This window comes from Colossoma macropomum, unplaced genomic scaffold (genome assembly GCF_904425465.1).
Source record: "Colossoma macropomum unplaced genomic scaffold, Colossoma_macropomum, whole genome shotgun sequence".
In the NCBI taxonomy this organism is placed as follows: Eukaryota; Metazoa; Chordata; class Actinopteri; order Characiformes; family Serrasalmidae; genus Colossoma; species Colossoma macropomum.
Window position 1 is genome coordinate 35,879,375 of NW_023494785.1, and position 24,302 is coordinate 35,903,676.

General features: G+C 39.5%; 1 protein-coding gene across 2 annotated transcripts; it reads right to left on the reverse strand.

Annotated features, from left to right (window-relative positions):
- Positions 1 to 312: 312 nt before the first annotated feature.
- Positions 313 to 23,706, reverse strand: tuft1a (tuftelin 1a). Of its 2 annotated transcripts, none has more exons than XM_036592697.1 (12): positions 23,487 to 23,706; positions 12,169 to 12,234; positions 9,987 to 10,088; positions 9,344 to 9,430; positions 9,137 to 9,205; positions 8,014 to 8,091; positions 5,932 to 6,042; positions 4,366 to 4,589; positions 3,659 to 3,764; positions 3,491 to 3,574; positions 2,953 to 3,044; positions 313 to 2,845 (listed from the first exon to the last, which is right to left on the reverse strand). In XM_036592697.1, the coding sequence occupies exons 1-12, from the start codon at positions 23,541 to 23,543 to the stop codon at positions 2,773 to 2,775; spliced, it is 1,149 nt and encodes a 382-aa protein (XP_036448590.1). In that variant the 5' UTR covers positions 23,544 to 23,706; the 3' UTR covers positions 313 to 2,772. The 2 variants fall into 2 exon arrangements, with proteins under 2 accessions (XP_036448590.1, XP_036448579.1); XM_036592686.1 differs by lacking the exon at positions 23,487 to 23,706 and adding an exon at positions 15,905 to 16,062.
- Positions 23,707 to 24,302: the final 596 nt, after the last annotated feature.

A 24,302-nucleotide genomic window follows, 5' to 3' on the forward strand; every position in this document is an offset into this window, starting at 1 on the left:
GAAACTATGAAGGACAAAAAAGTGTGATTTCTCGACGTCTTGCGAAATGACAGAGCTGTTCATTGGAGGGCAGTTAAATCAAGGAACTACACCAGCTATCCATATTTTATTTTGATCCACTCTACTACCTTTCTTGGTAACACTGAACAAAAATACCTTTAGAGGTCATAAAATCATAAAGAAATATAGCGTGACTCAGGTTAGTCATGTGCAACTACTGTAAAATCAAACACTGACCATTCAAAACTGCACTATCCAAAGGCCACATTTCAAGTACAAACAGTACTGTAAAACAGGAAGTACACAAACAGCAAGCCTTTCAGATCGCTTTATTCAAACTGACAAAATGTCATATTACATAAATATGCATAGCAATTAATATAATACATCAACTCTAAAACCACTCAAAAGTATCACTAAAAAAAATAGCTTTTATATTAAATAAAGAACAGAAAATATTGCAGCAAGTGCAAAGTTGAATGAAGCCCGTTTGGAGGACGGCCAGTTGAGAAAGCAAAACATGGAAAAAGAAAAAGTTGAAAGTTTTCTTAAGCCATAAATACAGTATGTACAAGAAGCTTGTGATGACGGGTGAAATGTCAGTGAACTGAAATGACTAAGATGAATTAATTCGTCTCTATATAAACAAAATTCATTACCACCATTCTTCTATTTGTCTATGGGGGTGGTGATGCTCTCTGATGAAGGTGTGACTGAGTCTCTTGTACTTGCGACAACTTATTGTGCTAACAGAGCTGGAAAAGAGCTTAAAACAACTGGAAACTCGTCCTCGTTTGGTAGGCAAAGGGCCTTTTAATTATTACTCGACTCTGTAATCTGCTGTTTTAATTTATCATAGCACACTGAATGTCTGTAGTGGTCTGCCACAATTTTTAGGCATGATTTAATAGTGTTTTTATGAGCCTACATTGTTAATATTAGCATTTGGCGCTATCATCAACTGTCAGTTAAGGCTAATATAATTTAGTGACTGTGTTTCCGGCTGGTTCCCTATATAGTGCACTATGCGAGCTGTAACAATTAGCTTTCTTCATCCAAATAGTGCACTACATATCCAGTAGGGAACCTGTCTGAATCCCAAATGGCTTTTTTGTTAGTAATGCACTGCTAAGAGTGAAGAAGCCCTTATTTAAAGACCAACATAGTGCACTACTTAGGGAGTGAGGAGCCATTTGAGATTCAGCTACTGCTAAAAATCAGCCTGGAGGCTCTCAAGGACACAATATATAAAGGAAGCAAATCCAATTAAACCTCACTTTCATAATTTGTTTTTGTTCAAAGGCATTCCAGCCTAAAAGTAGCATGTATTGTTGTTTGTGGCTCATGAGTTTGACAGAATTCATGATTCTGCAGGTGTTTTCATCCACTAGTGTTCATTCACTACAATACCCAGCATGCACTACGCAAATACAGCATGTAATCATTGTAAATCCTCCCATGGCAACGAACAAGAGGCTAATCAGTACAGACGTGATGTTCGGCTTAACGTCAGCTCTTTCAAACAGCCCACCCTTAAAGTACTCCCCCCACCTTCAAAATACATCAGAAGGGGGGTTTCCTAGCCTTTAATCTAGTAAATCTCACCCTTGGGATTACGGGGCACCACTGCAGGAGGTGATGAAAGTACTTTAATAAAATTTTGACCACATGTTTTTGGAGCACAGCACTAAAAAGCGCTTCTAAAACTATTCCTGACTTCAAAATAGCCGAAATTGAGCCTCGTCCAAACAAAAACCATTAGTTATGAGCTGTTTTGAGGAGATTTAGAGTTGACAGCTATTTTTGAGGGAGTAATCCAGGCTTAATCTACTCCCATGAAAAACAAGCCCACTCTAAACCACAGCACGAAACTCAAACAGAGCAGTTTCAATGCTGCGGCTCACCATGGTGGCGTTATCAAACAACAGCCTGGTCTTACCTTTCCTGTTTCATGTCTTAGCCTGTCTTGTTTTCTGTTTTACTTCTACCTGGATAGCCTAGTTATATGACCGTGAATGCTGGCTTAGTGAGATATTTTAAGAGCCTTTCCCGCGCACTTTTATCTTAGAAGCTTTTAGCTCATGCGCTGGACATTGTACAGATACATTAGTATTCCTTCATTAAGACAAGAGATGACCGTTAAAGCTCACACAGATTTGCTCCTTAACTGTAATCTCTAGTTCAGAGTAAAAGATCTGTTGATTAATTAACGTCATCTACACGAGGGAGTGCTAAAACAGATTGAGAGTGAACAAGAGATTAAGCGCCACAATCTGTCCTTCTCATCCAGCCACCGATTCACAGAGGGATTGTGTTCAGAGGGCCAGCCTCAAAAAAACACCAAATCATTCACTCCCTCCTTCAGTTCTGCTCCCCCCATTCTTCATTTCTTGACTTCATTTTAAGTAGATATCCCCCTGTCGTAAACTTCACCTGAACTCGTACTTCAGCTGAGTTTGGGTCAATGTTATGCATGCTAGCATGTCATGTGCTACAGTACGTGAAAACCTACACCTAGACTACATCTATTCACATCAAACCATAACCGAAATCTTATATACATGAATTAAAAGCTTCGCACATGTTGATGAGCTGCAGTCGTGTTTACAGTCAGTCAGTTCGATACCGAAGCCATCACGCTGATCCAGTTTGTTGCGGAACAGCAGTGAGGCAGTGGAGGGCGATGTGGACTGTTAATAGAGTCTGTAGAAAGGTGAGGACCTTGTGCTGGTAATAGAGGGTTATTCTGTTCTCCTGGTGCCGTAGTGCTCTTCATGATTTGATCTCGATGACTTTAATGAACGGTAGGCTCTTGTTGCCCTGAGAGGATGGTTTCAGTGGCTTGCTGTGGAGGACATAAAGAGAGCTACTGTTAGTGCACATGTATCTGAGAGTGGGTCTTGTATTATGTACAGAACAGCTTCTGTGTGATGTGTGTATAAGCAAATGTACCTGTAGACAATTTGAGCATTGTGATCGGACAGGTATGAGTTTGATCTTTGACCTCCAGCAAAGTAGTCCATCTGATCACGCATTTCTCTGTTCTGTAATGAGTAAATGATCATGTCAGTTGTCTTTGCTTTTGACAAATGTTTCATTTTTTTTAAGCTGAAAAGGCAAAAACACTTCTTTTTGGTTACCTAGAAAATTCTTATAAATACACATACATAAAATACATGGAACATATTACTTATACGGTTATTTGCAAAAGTTTGGGTACCCTGGTCAAATGACATGTTTTGCTGATTTTCTAAGTGAATATAAATTAACATATCCTGTACAGAGAAGAACGTGGCATTTTTCTGCAAATTTTAGTGGAGAAAAACATGAAAGAAGTGTGATCATTTAGCCAGGTGTGCCCAAACTTTTGCATATGACTGTGTGTATGTGCGCATATACACACACATACAAACACACACATACATATATATATATATATATATATATGGGACATATGGGTTAAAATGTGCATGTATGTGCGTGCACTGACCTCTGCCTCCAGGAAGGCCACTTTCTCCTCTAGTTCTCTGATGATGCGGTCTCGCTCCTGAATCACCATACGAGAGTTCTGCAGCTGTACGGGGAAAGTGTGAGTGTAAGAAAGTGTAAAGTTCTGACGTTCTATAGCAGCTGTCCAAGTGTGTGTGTGTATCTGTACCTGCTCGATCATCTGTCTGAGTTTCCTCTGTTGGCTCTTGAGCATATCATCAAGGTGATGAATCTTTTCTTTCAGGATAGCATTCTCCTTCTCCAGCTGCTCTAACCTAGAAAAGAAACAGAAGTCTATTATTGCTATAACAAAATTATATTTTCTAGATTTGAAATTACAAAACATCACTCTTTAAAGAGCAGCTGAAGAATAAAGAGACATGACGGTTTCTTAAAACCGCTCAATAGAATTTCAGTTTCAGCTGCTCTGAGAAAAAAAAATTGGTTTACAGAGATGTTTGGCTTATCATCATATATATAAGACTTCATAAATAAAATAACATAAGAAAAAACATTTGAGTGCTCACACATTCGTCAGCCATAGCACAACCTCTTGGCCCACTTTCAGTAAGGGTCATAAAAAGTATGTGCCAGTTGAAGTGGACTTTGTGCTACTGGCTGAGAGTTGGACTGTTGGAGTCTGACAAAGAATGTAAGTATGTATGCATGTGGAATGAAAACCAGCCACCAGTTTAACCAAACCTTCTTACTTAGAACCCCATTTTTACAATGTTGCGTTTAGACAGTCCTCATCAACTCAGAAAGTGCATATATACATACATACATATATCCACTGTGATGGACCAATGACATCACACACACACACCACCTGAAACCATAAATGGAATAATTTCTGAATTCCCACGCTTCACTCACCTATCCCTCTCGGCTTGACCCTCCTCCCTCAGCTCCCGCAGTTGCAACAGCTCCGCCTCCCGGGTCATTAGCTCCTCCCTCAGGGTGGAGTTCTCCTGCTCCATCCCTCCTAGCAGCCGCTGGAGCTGTTCGATTCGCTCGTCCTGCTGTCTGGCATTCTGCTGAGCCTCATTTAGTTGGTCACTCTGCTCGGACAGCTGCTGTTTATACTGACCAGCCTCTGCCTGGAAGACAAAAGAAAAGCATAAAAGTGATAAGGGGGAATAGTTGTCATTGGCCGCTTATTACAAAGTTTCTGTTATTTTGGTTCCAAGCAGCTCATTTTTAACTGATTTTGGGGAAATGCTAGCGAGATTGCTGGCAACATGTCAGCTAGCAAGTTACAAACCTGATAATGGGCTAAACATAACTTGTTCTCTGTAGCTAGTTTAAGCTGTTAGTAGCTAACGGTGGTTTGCCAAGAGTGTGCCAGATGGCTTTCTCAGCAACCTGTAGCGCTACTGAACCTCACTGTTTGAAGTGATTCAGGATATTTAATGCAAATGCACAATATGTCCAGATAGACATGAATTCCTAATTGCATTACCTTATGTACAAAATATGATAGCATACAATATATTCTGTTGAAGCAACGAAAAGGGTCAATGTGTTTGTATTTTGATACGTTATGTTTTCATTCAAACCCTAATTAATAATAGAGAATACTGGAGAAGCTCTCACTCTGATAACGGAGAGTACTGGAGAAAGAGTAAGCACTGAGTGGTGTAGAAAGGAAACAAGAAGACCAAAACAGTGCCAAATGTTTCAGAATGAGACATGACTTCAGCAGGATCATTCTGATGTGAGCGGTTTCACATTGTAGCCTGAATAAAACATTACATCATTGGAGGAGAATGAGTTTGTCTTTCAGTCACTCCGTCACAGTGTTCCTTGCAAGTCTGGCTTCATCAGCAGCTGAGAAACCTGCAGGACTGGCAACGGACCAGCAGCGCTCCCCTACCACCCCACCCCACCCTGAAGGCCACAGGGCTAAAGGAACTCAGCACAGTGTTTTCAATTCATACTGGTTCCTCAGGAATGCCTTCATTAACAATGCAATGCTGGCCCTAAGGCTATAAACACAAGAATAGGGACAAAAGACAGAGAGAGCTGAGCTAGGCATGACAGAGAGACAGAGAGGGAGGGAGGGAATGTGAGAGGGAGTGAAATGGAGAATAAGGGAGAGGCAGAGGGAAAGGGAGAGAGAATTGGAGGGAGAGAGAGCGAGAGAGAGATGGCAAAGAAGTGCTATGCGCAGAAAAAAAAAAAAACGGTATGAAAAGAAGGTGAGCAGAACCGGCCAACTTTCACAAGAAGCCACAAAGAAGCACAAACAGCAAAATGTTGCAATTCTGAAGTGTTTAATGTTCAAGCTTAATTTGTTTTTTTGTTGAGAGATTCCAAAATGTTTTTATTTTTCTTATTTTCATTTCCTTGAGAATTCACAGCACTGTATGTTTTATGCCAGAAAATCAGCCTGAACTGAATGGTTAGAGTACAGAAGAGTGAATGCAGTGAGAGACTGACCTGTAGTTTTTCTTTCTCCTCGAGGTGTCTCTTCTCTGCCTCTTGCAGCTGAGCATAGAGCCGCTTGCTGACCTCCCTCATCTTCGCTCGCTCCTGCTCATCCATCAGCTCCTAAGAGAGAGAGAGAGAAAGTTTGTTATTACTGTTGTTGTTTTAATGATTATTAAAATGTCCACAGCTGCTGTCCCTTCTACTCTAAGCATCCATAAACAGTTATGAATATTCTAAACTAGGGTTTAAATAAAATTTTTGGCTGGTCTGTGTAGCAATTTTAAATGTAAATAACTGCTAAATAGCCAGTTGCCTCTTACTTTGTGTAGCCATGTACATTTAAAATGCAAGTTCGGCCTATTAAACGATACATGAAACATTATGTATGTTGTGACTTTGGTTAATAGAAATTGCTGGAACTGTGCTTGTGTTTTTCATGTGTATGCTTAGCTCACACAGTGAGAGCTTCAAGTAAACAAATAATAACAAAGGCTAATAAAACTGATAATTTGGCTGTAAAGACATGGGAAGTGCAATCGCCATAAAATGATATTGTGCAACTCTTGTGTTAACTTTGTCATGTTCGATGTAAACGCAATACCATACCTGAGAGAGTCACTGTTTTACAATAGTTTTGAATTAAGGTTTTGACCTAATTTGGCATAGATGTACATGCAGGGTGTTATGAGGCAAAAAAGTCCACAAAAAACTTCTATTTTCAGATTTGCCACTATTTTACCATCATCAACATTACATATAAAAACTCAAAAGATGTGTGTAGGTTCACTGGTGGTTTTGGATAGTCAATAAAATGGCTATACTTTTGTTGTAGACATTGTGACCTCTGGTTCCATTCTCCTCCACTGTAAATCTGAGTTTCTAGGTTTCTCTACAATGAACAACTTCACACCAAACCTCTGAATAACATGGTTTATAAAGAGTAAATCACACAGAAGCTATGAGAAACTGTTGAAATTCTCCCTAAAGTTTATCTTTTTGGTACGGAACTGAAGTCACTGCTTGATTTATGGAGCTGTTTGTGTTGCACTTTTACAGTTTCGCACCAGTTATGCAACAAGCTTGTCTATAAACATGACACCTGTAGACTGTAGCCTATATAAAACACACATACACACCCTATAACAGCACCATACTGTGTTGTTAACTCTCTCCTCCACACCAACACGTTCTCCTTCAGGATATTTATAGAATCAAATGAGAGAGAGAACGAGAGGAAAAGAGAGCGAGAGAGAAGGTGTGTGTTTGTGTATGTGTGTATGCGTCATCAGGGTGTGGGTCCTAACAGTGAAGTCCTGACGTACGGAAGAAAGGCTGGACTTTTTCCACTCGTTTTTCAGCGAACTCTCACATACAGAGAGCACACACTGGGGGGGGAATTTAATCCAGCCTTTCAAACACTATTGTGGAATGAAAGAGGCTTTGTCAGGAACGAGGAGCATGTGCAGTCGCTGCAAATTGGGGTTTTTCGCCATCCAAGACAGTCTGTACGACCTTTCCATGCTCTGCCATACCTCTAATTGTAGATTTTTAAGACAATTTATGACAAAGTCTATTTTCAGGACTTTGTACAACTTTCTAAGGATCTACAGGAACCCTACTGATAGTTAGACGCTGTCATAGCAAGTACACCGAATTGGATTTCTGCCAGCGTTCTTCAAAGCTTGTCTGACCTAGCAACAGTAACTATGAAGGAATGCATTCGTGGGTGGAGCATTCTTCACTCTCATATTAGTATAGGTTTCATAGTGCTTATGTAATAGCAGTTACTTAATAATAACTCTTTTATTCAGTAACTGAATAAGAAACAATTTGAGGTTAACAAAGAGGGTGCAGGTCGAATGTGCTTTTCTGGACTGACTGCATGTGTGGGTGCGTTTATGTGTTTGTAGTTATGATTAGAGCAGCATTAATCCTGAATGGTAAGTACACATGTGCAGAGTTACCTCAGTGTGTGTGCGGTTTGTTCTGTAGATGCAGACTGTGCTGTTCTGTGCAGTGTGCCGGTCAGTTCCCATGAAAAAAGGGACCTGTTTGTGTGTGTGTTATTTGATAGGCCGTGTGGAAACTGACCTGCTTGTACTCACTGTCCTGCGCTGTTGATGGTGGAGCACCGTTTACTCTGCTGAGGCCATTACGCACTAACTGCAACTGAGAGGGAGGGAGAGAAGGATAAGTTAGTTTCCTCTTCTAAAACTGGATTTAGACAGTAAAACTGTCATGCTGTGACAGTTTTACTCACAACACATGTTGTGAGTTGCCTGCAACAAACTTTCTATGCAACTTAATAGTTGACAAAGCAATTAAAAACAACCAAAGTTGCATGCAACACGTTAAGTTACTCTACTAGAATACAAATTAGCAGCTCATATTATTTGATACCTACCTACCTACCTACCCACAGTTCTTCAATATAAATGTCAGCTTTTTATTTGTTGTGTATATGTTAAGCCTTAGAAAATTAATGTTTGAGTAGCCATTACATTACATTACTTATCCTGTCCTACATCCTAAATGAATCTGACCTCTGTGTAAAATTAGGGGCATCAAGACAGGAGAAAATATTTCTACAACAGCAGGCTAAAAAAGCAACAGTGCAACAAACACAAAAAAGTTCAAGAATCTTACATTTGTTGTCATTAGAAAACAGACAAAATTAAAAGCTAGCAACCTGTTTCATGAAACATGGAACGAAGTTGATATGTTCGCAACTGTTGCGGCTGAGTTTTTACATGCATCACAATATGCTTTATTCTATGAAATTTAGTTTTATATAGGTTTCAAGCAAGTGAAGTTGAATGGAATTTTCACTGTGTAAAGCCAGCCTAAGGTCCACAATGCATACTTCCAAAGACTGGCTTTACATGGTGAAATTTTCTTGGAACTAAATTTCACTCGTGTTGTGTATCAAAAAGTGTCCAGAAATTCATTTGATACTAAATTTCCACAGCTTTCTCAACATTTTTTGATAAAACAACCAGATTACGTAACACATGATATTATCAAACATGAAAGCTGCTGGGCCAATGCTTAGTCTGCTTTGATAGGATACAGTTACCATCATCAATATATTACAAATACTAGATGTTAATCTTGCTAACCAGCAGAATAATCAAACATGTTGCATTTGAGATTGAAAACTGCAGGGAAATCTAAAGCCAGCCTAATATTTACTGAACGCTCACAGCCTTCTTACCTTGTGCTCTGTCCGGTGGTTGTTTTTAGCTGCCATCTGCTCCCTCAGGCTCTTCAAACAGTATCTTACCTGGAGGAAAAAACAACACAGACCAATGTTATTCCCAAACACACTGTGTATAATATTTCCACACACACTGAGAGAGAAAGAGAGAGAGAGAGAGAGAGAGAGAGAGAGAGAGAGAGAGAGAGAGGTGGTGTTGCTAACCTCTTGGATCTGGGAAACTTCTTCTGAAAGCATCTTCAAGCTCTGCTGGTTTCTGGCCTGCTCCTGCTTCCGGGCCTCCAGATACACCTAAAACACCCAGAACAACATACTGCTTTATAACATCTGACTGGCATATAATAAAAAATATGGTGACATGCTCCTGGGCTGATGATGACTAGTGTGTACTAGTGTGTAATATTTCCCATATGAATTATATATATATATATAATCATCCCTATGTATTAAATAAGTATCTAATATGTAATAACAAGTCCTAGCTCTATAACAGCCCTAATCTTAACTGTAGTTATCAAAAAGTAATTTTATTTTGCTCGTTGAGTTAAAAAATTAAACTCTTTTTCTTACAAAGTCTGAACACTTCGTCCAAAAAAATATACAAATATGAAAGCATCCACATAATTAATATCATGACTCCTTTTGTCACAGACTTTAGCAATCTTTCCATGGTACGAAGTGATGCAAGTCAGAACACAGTCACTCATCCTGTGTTTGTTTATTGTGAAAGCAGGGCTAAGTTAAAGAGAACATCTGCAAATCTGAACAAACCCTGCCCACTTTTTACATCACACCTGATACTGTCACTCACGCACCGTCTCGATCATTACTGTTGAAATCCACCCACCTTTATGACCTCAACCTTCTCCTCCGACGGTTTGACCGGCTCTATCCTCAGATGCTGCTTCTCATTGGCTGGCTGCACTAAGGCGAAGGCTCTGCCGATTGGCTGGAGGGTTGAAGAGTTTGGACTATTAGATTACACTACAAATGTGAAATCATATGCACATATTGCACAAATAGCAGAAGCATGACTAACTGTTTGCACATGCTGTTCTTTTCAAAAATCTGTTGCAGCCTGCTTCTGGAACCCTTTGGAAAATACATAGCATTTAATCTGAGTGTAACAGTCTGTCACAACATGTTTACATGTTAGACACGTACGGTTTCCTGTCCCTCAGGGTATATACTGTTCCCCAATGACGCCAAAAGTGGTGTCATCAAATACTGACCAAAAAAGTCATGCATCATGGTTACATTTCAAGCTGAAGTAATATATTGGGCGACATGTGGACATCTTACTAAAGACCCCTCCATCTATTACAGCTCCAATTTGCTGGCGTTAAAGACAGTAGTCCACTTTAAGTAGGTGCAGCTTATAAAGTAAGTGGAAGAACAAGTCAGGGTTTCCAATATAGTGGCCAGTGAGTGCAAGTACAATACAGAGGTTTCTAATAAAGTGGCCAGGTGTTTCTAATAAAGTGGGCTGTAAGTAGAAGTGCAAGGCGGGGTTTCCAATAAACTGGCCAGTTAGTGGAAGTACAAGGCAGTGTTTCTAATAAAGTGGCCAGAAAGGGTACATTCAAGGTTGTGGTTTCCAATAAAGTGGCCAGTGAGTGGAAGAATAAGACAGGGGTTTCTGATAAAGTGAATATATTTGTGTGTTTGTACACCAAAGGATATTAAAGTCGATATTCAGTTGTCTCTTCTGGATTTAGAGAAAGAAGCACATATACCAAATATTAGTTCTGGCATTTGTACCTCCTTAGTTTGAGAAAAGAAAGAGTCTAAATATCAAAAGTGAAACAGGAGAGGCCTGAGGAGAAAGGAAGAAACAAGACAGATTGAGAGAGAGGGAGGGAGGGAGGGAGAGGAGGAGGAGTTATGTAATTTCTGGCATCTGAAACAATGGGCCTGTGGTCCTCAGAGATCGTCTTGCGTAAAAGACCCACTGTGCTGGACTTCGGCCACAAATCTGTTCTTTAAGATGCTTGTGTTTGCGGAGCTTTGGTCGAGAGACAGCGAGTGGTACAAAGAGAGAGAGAGAGAACTGGAAAAGTACCGATTTACAAGAATAAACAGCTTGAAAGTGGAGAAGAGGTTAGGAGAGCAGAAGACCAGGGAGCTCGCCAACTTTCACAAGAAGTTACACAGTAGCACAAACATGACAATCAAAATTCCCTTAAAGTGATAGTTCAGCAAAGGTTTCCCCTGTAGCCTAAATGCAGTTCATTAGCTAATACATGTTTGGTGTCTACAAGGCTAATGTTGCTAGCAACTGAATGGAAGATTAAACCTCACCAATTCATTTTAACTGCTTGCATAAACGATCACAAACTTGCGTTAAAAACAAATCTCAATACAGACTTGCTTACGCGATTTCTGACACTGCGTGGCATACTGTAATCTATAAAAATACTCTATAGTATATGCCATATAGATAACATTATCTATAAAAATTCACAGAAAGTATATTATATAGCTAAAAACAACAGTAGCAACCAACTAGCCTTAATTGTATTTGTACTTTAGTGCATTTCAATAGATAAAAGTATGTTAGAAACCACATAAGCAAGTCTATGACTTCTTTGCTACATTAGCTATAGACATCAAACATGTCTTGGTGGAATGATTAGCCAAAACTGCATAAATTTGATTTTTTTCCAGACAACTGCTCTGTAAACTATCTTTTTAGATGCAACACAGAGAGCTAAAGCAGCAAAAACCCAACAACAGCAATAGGGTTTTGGATATGATTAAAATTACAATGTTCAGGCAATGATGAGGAACAGATGGACAGTAAACGCCCAACGGTGAACTGTGGGAACTCTTTCCTCATTCGTTAACGATCAACGTTTCCTCATTCTTCTGTGAAATTCTTCATCTCATTTCTTCTGAATGAATCAATCTCTCACTTTTATTAAACTCTTAAGTGGTCTAGAGTGCCGTTCTTGAGCCTTACCCATCATTAAATAACTCCATGAGTTTGCAGGAGTATGTGTTGGTGTGTTTGTTTTGGTGGTCCTTACCTTTCCGACGGTGGGCTGCTGCTGGTTTTGCTCGTGCAGGGTCAGTCTAAGTCTGCGGCAACTATCCTGAAGGACGACAAGAAAATAAAACTTCAAAGAGGGCAAGGGGAACCCCAAAGAAAAGAACCGTTAGAAATGAAGGACGGAGCTATATGGAGGAAAATGTGGGGAGGAGAAACTGAGTAATAGCCCCATGAGTGTGTCTGTATGGGGGGAGAGAGAGAGCGAGAGAGAGAGACACACACAGAGTGGGAGAGAGAGTCTGAATGGAGGCCAATGGGCTATAAAAGTTTGGCCAGAACGTCAGAGCTTACTCAATGCAAAAAAGAGAAATAAAATACAGTCTCTAAGATACAGAACATTCTGTTTAAATTCTGTTTCCACCCTCCAGCTTCTGGAAAATACCACAGCTCCCCCCCGAGCCCGCCAGAGGGGCTGGTCTGAATGTACATTTGAATTGTGGCAGAGACTCCAAACAGGGCAATACACTCCAGAGCAACGTGGAACATCACCATGACAACAGAGCCACGCATACATAAACAGGCTTCCGCAGGACGAGAGACGACGCAGGACGACAGAGGAACGCACAGTGAAGGAAATGACCATCACTGTGGCTAATTTAAACCTGCCTGGTGCAGATTTGACCCAATTCAGCAGCTAGAATTTTGCTGAAACATCAAAAGACTGACAAAATCTAATGCAACATTAGAATCTTTTCCATTTTTACAAATTACATTGGTGTTAATGAATGTTTTTTCTTCTCTTATAAAGTTAGCTGTTCAGAGGTATTAGGTTTTATTGATAACCACTATATATACAGTACTGCATGTAAGTCAGAGACCACCCTTCATTTATTTAACTTCCAGTCAAAATGGCCACTGAGTGCAACTTATTCATTTTTTGGCCTCAGGAAAAAAAGCAGCAAACATATTTAACCGAGAATTACAAAGAAGCCTCAATGAGCTTCCACTCTTTTCATCAGATTTGCTTTCATTTTTTTCCAAAGAAATCTGCGGGGATATTTTTCCACACCACCAAAGTTCAGTCCTAGAAGCTGGTTTAGCATTTTCTGCTTCTCACAATCCAAATAACCCGAAACGTCCTCAAGCTGTACTGCGAATGTTTCTACTCCAAACTGGACAGTGTCCATATGAGTAACTGCTGAGTGCTCTACAGAAGCCCAAAATAGTCTGAGTGCAGGGAGGAATGGGAGGTTCCAGCAAAACTGTATAAGACATAAAAAAAAATCTTCACACGCACTCACACAGAGCGATATTTACTCAGCGTCCTCAGCAGGAACAGGCAAGGAGCTGGTTATGTAACAGACATGACATTAACTTTTAACCATGTAAACATCTGCAGACTTTAACAGTGCATTTTTTCCACTGAATAAAGCCTCTGTGGGCACTAATGTTAATATGTAAATAGATGAAAGGGAGGTGGAAAGAAAGGAAGAGTGAAGATAACAGACATTCCACAAATACTTTCCACTTGACCTCCACCACCGAGTGACCCTGAGGTCCAGTACATTAGCAAAACAACTGGACACACAATGTCGCAGTGTCTATGAATGCTGAAACTGTGCGTGTGACTCATTAACCCACTCTGACCATGCTGACCACTGGACAGCCCCTTCGTTACATAACATACACATGTTTACCACACGCTTGCAGTGATAGAAGGAAAATAATAAAGAAAATGCGAATGCTAATAATTCCTATGTTAATTGAGAAAATTACTCCAGTAACAGTAAATAGTCTTTACTGGAAAAACTACTCTAGTAACTGATTTAAGCAACTTTATGTTAATATTCACCTCACAGAAAGAAGATCCATGCTCAGTTTAGTGGCTAAAGCTAGCCAGTTAGCATATCTTCAACATGTAAACATACTTCAGGTTTAATAAAGAGCTGTTACTTTTATTTCTAAAACACTGAAAGAAAACAGCCAATCATGAAAAAATAGCTTGAAAGCAGCTATTAGGCTAAGATAGTTAACCAGCTAATTGCTTCCAGAGGTTGGGCATTTTTTTACTCTGTTACAGTTGCTAAAAATTGAAATATTAATAGTCGTATTTAAAGTGCTGCCAAAGTCCTTATAGCAAAGTCTGTTCACTCGGTGTCCATCTTTTCAAAGCCGGGCAGTTAATTGAAGCCATTCAAGACCAGGCAATCTTTTTAAATGGGGAGAGACCTAAAAACTCAAAACTGAACGTCAAATGACCATTTTGAAAACATATTTGAAATCACTGGAAAATCTAACAAAAAAATCATAGTCTGTAGCAATTCTGTCTCTATGACGCAAAACACGATTTTTCAGGTTGTTCCGGTTACTGTGCTTGTGCAGATCTTCACAACAAGGGGGCGCTGATGGGCTCTTTTTATTGAAGGATGAGACTTTTGCTGCAAACAGATGCCTTATTGAGCGTTATAAGCTTTCCGGTTCATATTTTAACCACTGACCTGTCTCCTCCTTTGTAAAGCACTGGGATGACTGGGATGAGAGTAATCATAGTATTATTTATTAGAGTGATAATGTTTTAGCTTACTAAAGTACTTAGCAAACTGTGAGCCTACATAGTTAGTCCCAGAACAAAAACGCTTAAAACTTTCAAGCTATTGACTTTGTTGATTGTTGTTTGAACTATACATACAATTTCACACTAGCTCTGGTCAGGGCATTTTTTGCTGCTGTCTGAGCAAAACCTTGTATCTCCATTTTTGTCATTTTTTACTTTATTTTTTTACATAATTTGAAAATGCTGTAGTCCTTTATATTGTGTGTTAATTTCATGAAAAATGGGCCAAACGAAACGGCCTAAAATGACTTGGAAAAAAGTCTGGTTCCATTGACTTCCATTAAAAGTAAAGTAGGTTTTTTCTTCTCCTGTAAAGTTTTTGGTTTTGTTACGATATAGCAGCGATATGTTCACTTACCTGGCCACATAATAATGCTGTCAATGCAAGAAAGTAGACTACATTGACTCACCGTCATATCTGTTACATTAGACTGCTTTTTTGTCAATAAAGCATAAAGTCGTGTTTACATAAAACTGCGCTGTGTTTTATGTTTTCATGGGTCACTAACTGAGAAATAAAGGATTGTGGGTGACTGAAAGTCTATAGATTTCTCCACAATGAAGGCCGCGTTTCTCTGCAGCTTTATAAGCTTTGAGACACTTCGACAAATTTTCAGACCTGTTACTTTTTCGGCTTTTGGAAGCCACTTTTACTCACTTTTGTTTCTTTAAAGCAGCAATTGACTTGAATACAGTACTAGACTTGTCTATCTACCTCTGCTTAAGGGATGAAGTTTAACAATGACATAAATGCTGGGTTAACACACACTTGAGAAAATGAACACATACACCAATCACAGAGTCTGAGGAAAGATACATCTACTGCCAAAGATAACACACTCCGCACTGCAATTTTCTGCCTTAGAGTAGCACACTATGCAGGATTAAAGTGGCTTAGCTATAATGCAGTGCTGCAATGAACACACGTTTACCAGGTTACTTAATAACACAAAAGCCCACAGACAAAACAGTACGCTTACTGCCATCCCCCGAGACAAAACAACAGCAAAGCTGGCACTGAGACATAACACAACCATGCAATCTTGGTTAATAGCTTTAGAAATATGTCACTAGTAAGCCACTAGATGGACAGATATGTAACTACTCAAAAAGAAATGTTTTATTCTGGCTGGCAAAAGGCATGGAATGGTAAATTTACCGGAGCAAATGGATTAATCTTCAGGTGTTGAGCGTGGTTCTCTGTCCAGTTAGATAAGCACTGTTCAAACTGAACTTCGGAGCTAGTCATAGCCTGCGTGCGTTTCCATACAAGGCAAAGTAGCATTTAAAACAGCGCCCTGCCAAGTTGAGCACCACACCTCAACCCAGGAGAGCAACAAAGGCATTATTGCACGTAAGGTATGCACACACTCACAATGTCCCACTAGAAACAGTAGAGGATTATGACATCTATTGACAGGGTATCAGTGAGGATTCTGCTTAGAGCAGAACTGTATTCACAACTGTTGAGCATCACATAAGCCCCTCACAGCTGTATAAAAGCTCTGATTTATTAGTTTTGCTAGCCCTGTTGATGATCATGCCCTCAGAATAGTCTGTGATTTGACTCTAATCTCAAATAGACCTGCCTCATGTGGTGTATGACATACTGTTATATAAATATGCAGTGTGCATACTGCAGGGGTGTGCAAATTTTTGCATTTTGGGGCCCAAAGTGCAATGTTAGTGGTGGGCTGAGCAGACAAACAAATATATAAATAAAGAAAACACAGGTTTCAAATCAATCTTTTAAAAATGCATTTTATAAAATACTTTTTTGTCATGAAAATACTTTAAAAATACAATTTTAAAAGGAAAACAAAAAGTTGTATATTATACAAAAATATGTTGGGTGAGGGACGGCTCCTTGGGCAAGACACCTAACGCTAAAATGGCCTACTTTTGTAAGAAAGTGTAAGTTGGACAGGGAGGTAGTTGCTTCCAATAAAGTGGCTAGTGATTGGAAGTACAACCTAGGTGTTTCTAATAAAGTGACCAGTACACATCAACTCTAGCCCTAGAAAATTTCTGCTATAAGCAGGATGAAGAAGACAGGGAAAGTGGGAAGAGACATACAGGAATAAACCAGGAAGGGAAAAAAGGTCACATGACCTCACCTGTAATATCTGTTTTCCATAGAGAATCAAATCAGCTATGGTTAAAGATGAATATTTAAAGCTTGACACACATATCTTCTTTCTCTCTCTCTCTCTCGCTGTGCACCTCCTGCTCCTTTTTCTCACGTGCCCTCTTACTTCCTCTGTCCTCTCAGGTTACAAAGCAGGACTTGTAAACATGTCTTCTTGTGTGTTAGGCTGGCACATAATTGGCTCCCATCATCACTAAAAGTAATCGGCCATGACATTTTTGATGTCTGCAGTTTGCATCTTTAGGTTTGGAGCTATGAAGCTAATGCAGCTAACAAATAATGGTCACCACTAAGTATGTCTAACTCATCACAAATTCCACATAATTCCACAAAATAGTAGTAGCAGCCTGAATTTTGTCTGCACTTCTGTTCATGTTTATAGGTGACAGTGTATCATACAGTCTATTTAAGCTTATTTAAAGCTTCACTCTGTAAGTTCTGGGAATTTGGAAACCTCTCTGACTGAACTGTGTAGTTGCACACAAAGAGCAGAAAAACATTTTCTAAAATCAGCTGTGCTTTGGACCCCCGCAATGAAAAAGTACTCAAAAAGAAATTAGTCAAAACTTGGTGAAAGATGTGTCTTTCGTGGATGTGAGTGAATCATCTACCATTGTCTTCATCAGTGTAATGTTAATATTGCATTTGAAATCTAAACTTTGAGCCAGATCTTCTTTTCGAGCCTGCGCATGTGATGTTTATACTAAATGATCTTAAGTGGTTTGGATTTTTAACCCATTTTCTGTACAATTTAGTCAAGGCCAGTTCCACCCACTAGCTAGGTCTTCCTCTAATACACGATGCTAAGAAGACTTGTAGACTTGCACATGCTCTGTCCGAGACACGTGACATGCCATCGTAACTGATGCTAACGCACTGTACAGCTGACCTCACTTGGAAGAGAACGTTAACTGCTACGTCTATTACACTAGCTAATAGACACCTGTGTTGGCAGGCATCACACTCAGTAATGGGGGAGAGGGTGGATCATCCTACCCAGCCAGAGCAAGCGAGGACAATCATGCTGTCTTGGACTTTCAAACACGGATGGCTGTGGCATCGCTGCAGGTTAGGTTAAGAGGGAAAATTGTGTATATCTGATGTTTGGCCATCCATCAATTCAATCTACATGAATATGATATGCAGACTAAAAAGGAGAGGAGCCTGAGGAGACGAGAGAACAAGCAGGAGAACAAATGAGAGAGCTGAGAGTGGAATGTGTTACTGAACACTGGCTCTTGAGCCTTTAATTGACGCTTGGACTAAAGGCTCAGCTAAACGCACCTGAGATTCTTTCTCGGTGACACGTAAAGGTCAGGTGAGAGCGCTACAGGTAACCTGATATCATGATGCGCACACACACAATGTTCTCTGATGTTTTCACAGTGCCTTCACATACACGTATAGGTGTGTCACAACCATTAGGCCCCACAGCCACCAGCCTCAAAGAGAAAAACTATTAAAATGGTTAAAAAAGCTACTCCCTCTGCCAAAGCCTGCTTTGAGCAAAGAGGCAGGCAATATGAAATATCAGCTTGACACTGACGTTAACACTAATAAATCTGACAGTGGTGTTTTTAAGCATTAGAAAATTCCACAAATTCTGGTGCTTAAAACTGATATTTACCATCTGGGGAGGAACAAACCAGCCGACATTGCTCACATTGCGTGCACGATGCTGACATATTTGCCTATTGCAAATGTACATACTGGAATGTGCCGGTGGGCAGATTTTGCAAAGCCACAAATGATTAAAGAGGAACTCCACCAAAATTTTTGGATTTCTGCAAAGTTCAATCATTGAGATGTAAACAAAGTCATTCAGAGTGGTCTGATGAGGTATACTACCATGAGACAAACAAGTTTATTTTCTCACAAAACAGACAACATTTTGTATATTTCTGCTTGTTTTCTTGTTTTCCTCTGTTCCTTCTATCCTGTGCCCTGAAGAAGGAGCTGTGGGACGGAAGGATGAGCGTATTTGAGAGTTGGAAATAGACGCTGAAAGGGAGAATGTGAAAATAAACAGCACTGACGCAGCAGGTTGAACAAAGATGGTAAGTGTGTTTTAAACGCCAACCATCCATCTTACATAACAAAACAAGTCATCCCAGTAGCTGTGAGATCGATGCCAGAAACCTGCTGCGCTAAACAGAACAAGCTCTTTCTCTGTTGTGTTATGTTTGATGAACTGAGACTCTTCTTAAGTCTTCAAGAATGTTCACACATGCATTTAAGATTCGTGTGGCATATGCTGGTCCTGCCAGCAAATTGGGTGAAAATATATATGTTAAGTTCCTTTTTAATTATATTTTTATTAACTTAACAAATATTCAATTCATATTTCAAATATTGGCAAATATTTCCTTAACCCTTCACATAGCCAGGGCCCACTGGCAGGCCCAAAGTTTTATCACACACACACTTCTATAACCCAAGAATAGCTTAGCCAGTTTGCACTTAAGTCCCTACAGTTACAGAATAACAAGCTTAATGTAATAAGCCTGTGAGTTTAAGGTGCTACAGGGTAATTTTAAGGTTTTGACATTTTCAAAATAAAATTTCAAATGTTCTGCATCATTCAGTGCATGTAAACAAAGTCATTGACAGTGGTTTGAGTTAAAGGCTCTAGTCTAGGGATGATTACACAATGATGGTGAGAGGAACCAGATCCCTCACAGAAGGTTATTACATAGAATGGTTATGAATCTGTTGCCTAATGCAAACGAGACATTGTTTTATGATCATTTGGAGAAGGTTTTGGCCTAAAACGTATTTTTAATTCAATCATTTCAAAGAAATGCATTCAGAAGGCTATGATGCAGGATTTACCTCTATTTTAAGATCAACATTACATATAAAAACTCAGATAACAAGTGTAGTCTCACTGATCATTTTGGATAGTTAATAAAATAGTTTAATTTGCTTAGAGATCATGACCCCTGGTTCCTACCACCACCACTATAAAGAAATCTTCACATCAATACACAAATAAACATGAATGCTCATACATTTACACCTCTGTGATCTCCACTTTTACTGGTTTTAACTGTAGAAATGACAGAATGTCCCTTTTTATGTTTACACAGGAAGGCCCTGATAAAAGTATCAGTATTGCTATTACTGTATTGGTTTCAGAACAAAACTAAAGTCAGGGGTACCTCCCATCATTAGTGAGGACTACCAGACTCTAGTCGATCCAGACAAATGCTGTTTCTTCCTCCCCGTTTTGGCCTTGAACCTGATGGCTACTAGAGTTATTTTTTTCCCTACACACAATGTGAATGGTCTATTTAAAAAGGTCTTAGTGTGTGGGCTGAAGAAATGTTTCAAGCATGACCTCAGGAGACAGCGTATGAGATCATTCTTTCACTCTGTCAGGATGATATGATCTTCCAGACTGGCTCAGGTCAGCAATCTTTCAGCTCCCATGACTTTCAGACTGACTAAGCTACCAACTGCAGGTAAGAAAGAGCCTTCAGACAGTTTTTACTGCTGATAACAAAGCAAACAAACCTCAGACTAGACTAAGTCTACTTAGATAACCTCACTGGTGCTGAAGGTACCCTTATGTTATTGGGGTAAATCTCACCGAGCGTGACTTATTTTATAGTACAGACATCAGCCTTTGTGTATACAGAACAGTTGTTTATTATGTTTACCATTATGACCCACCTGGAAAATAGTAGATCCATCTGGTCTAGCCATAACAACAATTACTGGCTTATTCAGGATAAGGCGTGAATAGCAGGATGTGCGGTTTGGAATGTGTGTTTTAAGCTGGTTTCATTCTTGTTTTGGTCTATGCTTGTCTTTCCTATGACTTTGTTCCAGGCAGCTTGTGGTAAACACGCAGGGGCATGTGAACTCACAATATCCAGGAACCTCTCAAAGTAGAGAATACAACAGTTCCTGATGTCCAACCTACTAATACAACAATAAAGTCCTATGCTAACAGTTTAGCCACTCCCAAAACCAATGAACAATGTGTACAACAATCATATTGATGTTAATGGGGAATTCCACCAATTTTTTCAACATAATCCAATGGCTGCTATGCAACCAGTCTTTCAGAGTAGTTTGATGTGAAACAGCCTATTGTAGAGAAACTGATTCTTTACAGTAGTGGTGAATGGAACCAGGGGTCACAATATTTGCAAATATGGCCATTTCATTTACTATCCAAAATGGACAGTGAACCTACACAGGTATCTGAGTTTTTATATGAAACTTCGAGGATGGTAAAGTGTTGAAAATCTGAAAAAATATGTTTTCTTTGGGGACTTTTTTGGTCTGACAGCGCTGTGCACATACCTCTCCAAGAACAGTTCTAAAAAAATTCACATCCCATCCAAGATTGTTCAATAAAAATAATGCAATAACTTTATCTTTATTCACTTGAACCAAGTCGACAGCCAAAACTACCCAGTAAAAACACCAATAAAACCATCTCATACAGAACCTGTGGCCTACTTTGCGTGAGAGCCATGCAAAGTACACAGCTCAATCATTCCCTCTGTGAAAGTGTTTGTTAACGACCATATACATAATCTCCGATAGCTCTCGGCCGGCCCTTATAAAGCAACAAAATGGCATAGAGAGGTGCAATAAAACTGATGAAAGCACACAGTTGTCTAGCAACAACATATTGTGGGCATGGAGCGAAAGGGCAGGTTAATTATTATCCACAAACACATGCTCTCTCTATCTCCTAACCTGACCAAACCAGACCAGTCGGGTCAAGAGTTAATGGTTATATGCAGCCACATGAGTGACTGAGTCGCGAGTTCTCTGCCCTGACCCGCAGACTTCAGCCGAGTTCTGAGAAGGGCAAGAAGCCCAGAGCGACAGCTGTGATCTGATTTAATACTGTAATGAGCAAACAGCCATTAGGGCCTCTCACAGGTCATTAAAGATGCAGCAGACATCAGGGAATGTGGCACTAAACCTGATTAAGCATCTGCCCAGCAATCTGAGGGGATAAGTGAGTTTAGACCAACACCTCTAAACTCTGCATATGCTGACTAGAGGAGGTGCGATAACACTTTTGCTTCCTGACACCAATACTGTTATTGAAACCCTGAGTATCTGACGATTCCAATACCTAGTAGTGGGCAACACAGTGGTTCAGTGAGTATACCAGTTGATAATCTTATGGTATTAGTTTAATTGTAACCATTTACACCAGTATGCCATAAATATGTACAGACAATATAGTGTAAAATGTGCTATGTTTTCCCTTTTAGCTGAATGGCTAAATGTTTCACTATTAACCTACAAAGCATCTTAAGCACCTAAAGTGTTTTTTATTAAAATATATATATAAATGTTAAATTTGGACTGTGACTTTGAGCCAAACAGGAAAAAAGCAATACTCTTAACATGAACTAGGATCCTTTAGGATGCATACCACTGAAAATTAAGGTCCAAAATGACTTGGAAAAAAAGTCTGGTCCCATTGACTTACATTAAAAGTAAATAAGTAACTTCGGTTACTGTTCAAAAGTTTGGAATCAATAACATAAAATGTGGTTGCAGATTAAAGAGGAAGCAGAAAATGATTTTAATATGCAAGTACTGTACAACTTCGCAAGTTTTTAAGACATTGGGAAGCTGTAAATAAACGTAAGAAAAGCCATAGAAGGACTAAAAAGGCTGTATAACATCACGAATGAAGTTATGATAGAATTTATATCAAGAATTCATCATATTTCAAAACTGAAGATCAAACCTGAGAACATAAATGAATGTAAATAGACATTTGGCATGATACAGGTTCTCATTTAATACAATCTTATTAACAGGATTTTTGAAATACTGAATAAAACATCTGTAATATTCAAATCCACGTTGTAGTTAGAAATTCATATTCTATAAAATAGCAAAAAATTAACATGGCAAGTGATTCCAAACTTTTGAGAGATAAGTCTTCCTAATAAGCATACCTAAATATAATGTAAATGTTCTTTCCAGATAGACTTTGGAGATTTTAGTGATATGTTTTGTCATAAAATGAAAGACGAATCTATCTTTTAACATAAAACAAGTGATTGTGATTTATGTACAAGAATAATGAAACAAAATACAGAAAAGATAAAAAGTCTTGACTGGGCTTAGTGTTTTTATGATAAAAGAAAATGATATCAATATATAATAATTCCTCCAGTTTTATTTCAGAAAAATGACTTACCAATCATTTGTAAGCTTATGAACAACAGAAATACGTTTTTATGAAGGAGGAATAACAAACATTTAGACTGCATAAAATGTAATGTCTGAAACGGCACAGGATGTTTCTACCACACACTGACAGTAATATATCAGCTAACATTAGTGCATTATAAGTGTGCAGTCTTTTGATGAAGCTTCACTGGGTCGCTTATATTGAATTACTGAATGAATTCGGGAAAACATATTTAGCAGATGTTTTCCCCTCTGGGGTCAATTTGATAGTCTTATTTCTGGGCAGTCTGTCCACAGAAATGGTCACTTACTGACCCTTAGACTCTTTAAATCCCCTGAGGTAGCTAAGTAGCTAAGAAGCTGCCAAAAGCCAAAGCCAAAGCCAAAGCCAAAGCCAAAGTAAACTCACCGCTCTGTCCTCCGACCTGATGTCGTCAAACGTGCACAAACTCCGCGTCCCGCTCATTTTCTCTCAGTTTTTCTGTAGGCGAGTCCTGTAAACTCTTGTTCTTTTTAAATAAATAAGCAAACAAATAAAGCGCTAAACCGATAAAAACAGCCGCTGTCTTTCCTGCACGCTCCTCAGATTAGCTCTGCTAGCTGCCTGCTGCTGTAATCTCGTTTGACTGAGGACGGTTACGAGCTCCGCTCACTTTTGTTTTCCCGCCCGTATTCTGACCAGTCCCGCCCTCTCTGCGCTGTGATTGGCTATGATAACACTGACCCCCTGCGCTAGGATTGGCCAGAAGTTTATAATTACAGAAAAAAAGGTCCGCCCTACGGGTTGTGTGTGAACTACTAGTACAGGGGGCGGGGCTTTCCGGAATGAGGGTGGATTGCAGGATAACTAACCCTTCTGGCGAAAAATTCCACCGCATTCCAGCGCCATGAGTTCAACAGGCTTTCGGCCAGTCACAGAAGTCTAGCTGAGGTGATATGAAACGAACAGAAGCTATGATTTTTTGCAAAGACAGTCTAAATCCGTCCTAAGTTTCTTTTTGACACAGCCAACGACTCAATGATTTTTTTTTTCGCTGTAGGCTGTAAACAATCGCAATTGGCTACTAAGTGGCTTTGAGAAACCGTTGTGTTTGGAGAGGAAGGTGAGAAGGGACACCAGAAATTTTTGGTAAAAGAGCCAAACTTGAATCAAAGCTAGATTTAAGCTGCACATCTCTGAGATCAATTATGAGAAAACTACGGAGCCCCTAAGGTGACCTTGTGG

Bases quoted from the DNA above. Each gene is read 5' to 3' on its own strand.
- tuft1a (XM_036592686.1), bottom strand. From the start codon at position 16,030: ATGCTACTTTGCCTTGTATGGAAACGCACGCAGGCTATGACTAGCTCC. The intron at 9,206-9,343 runs GTTAGCAACACC...TTTTTCCTCCAG, and splicing joins AAGTTTCCCAGATCCAAGAG to GTAAGATACTGTTTGAAGAG. The intron at 8,092-9,136 runs GTAAGAAGGCTG...CCTCCCTCTCAG, and splicing joins ACCACCGGACAGAGCACAAG to TTGCAGTTAGTGCGTAATGG.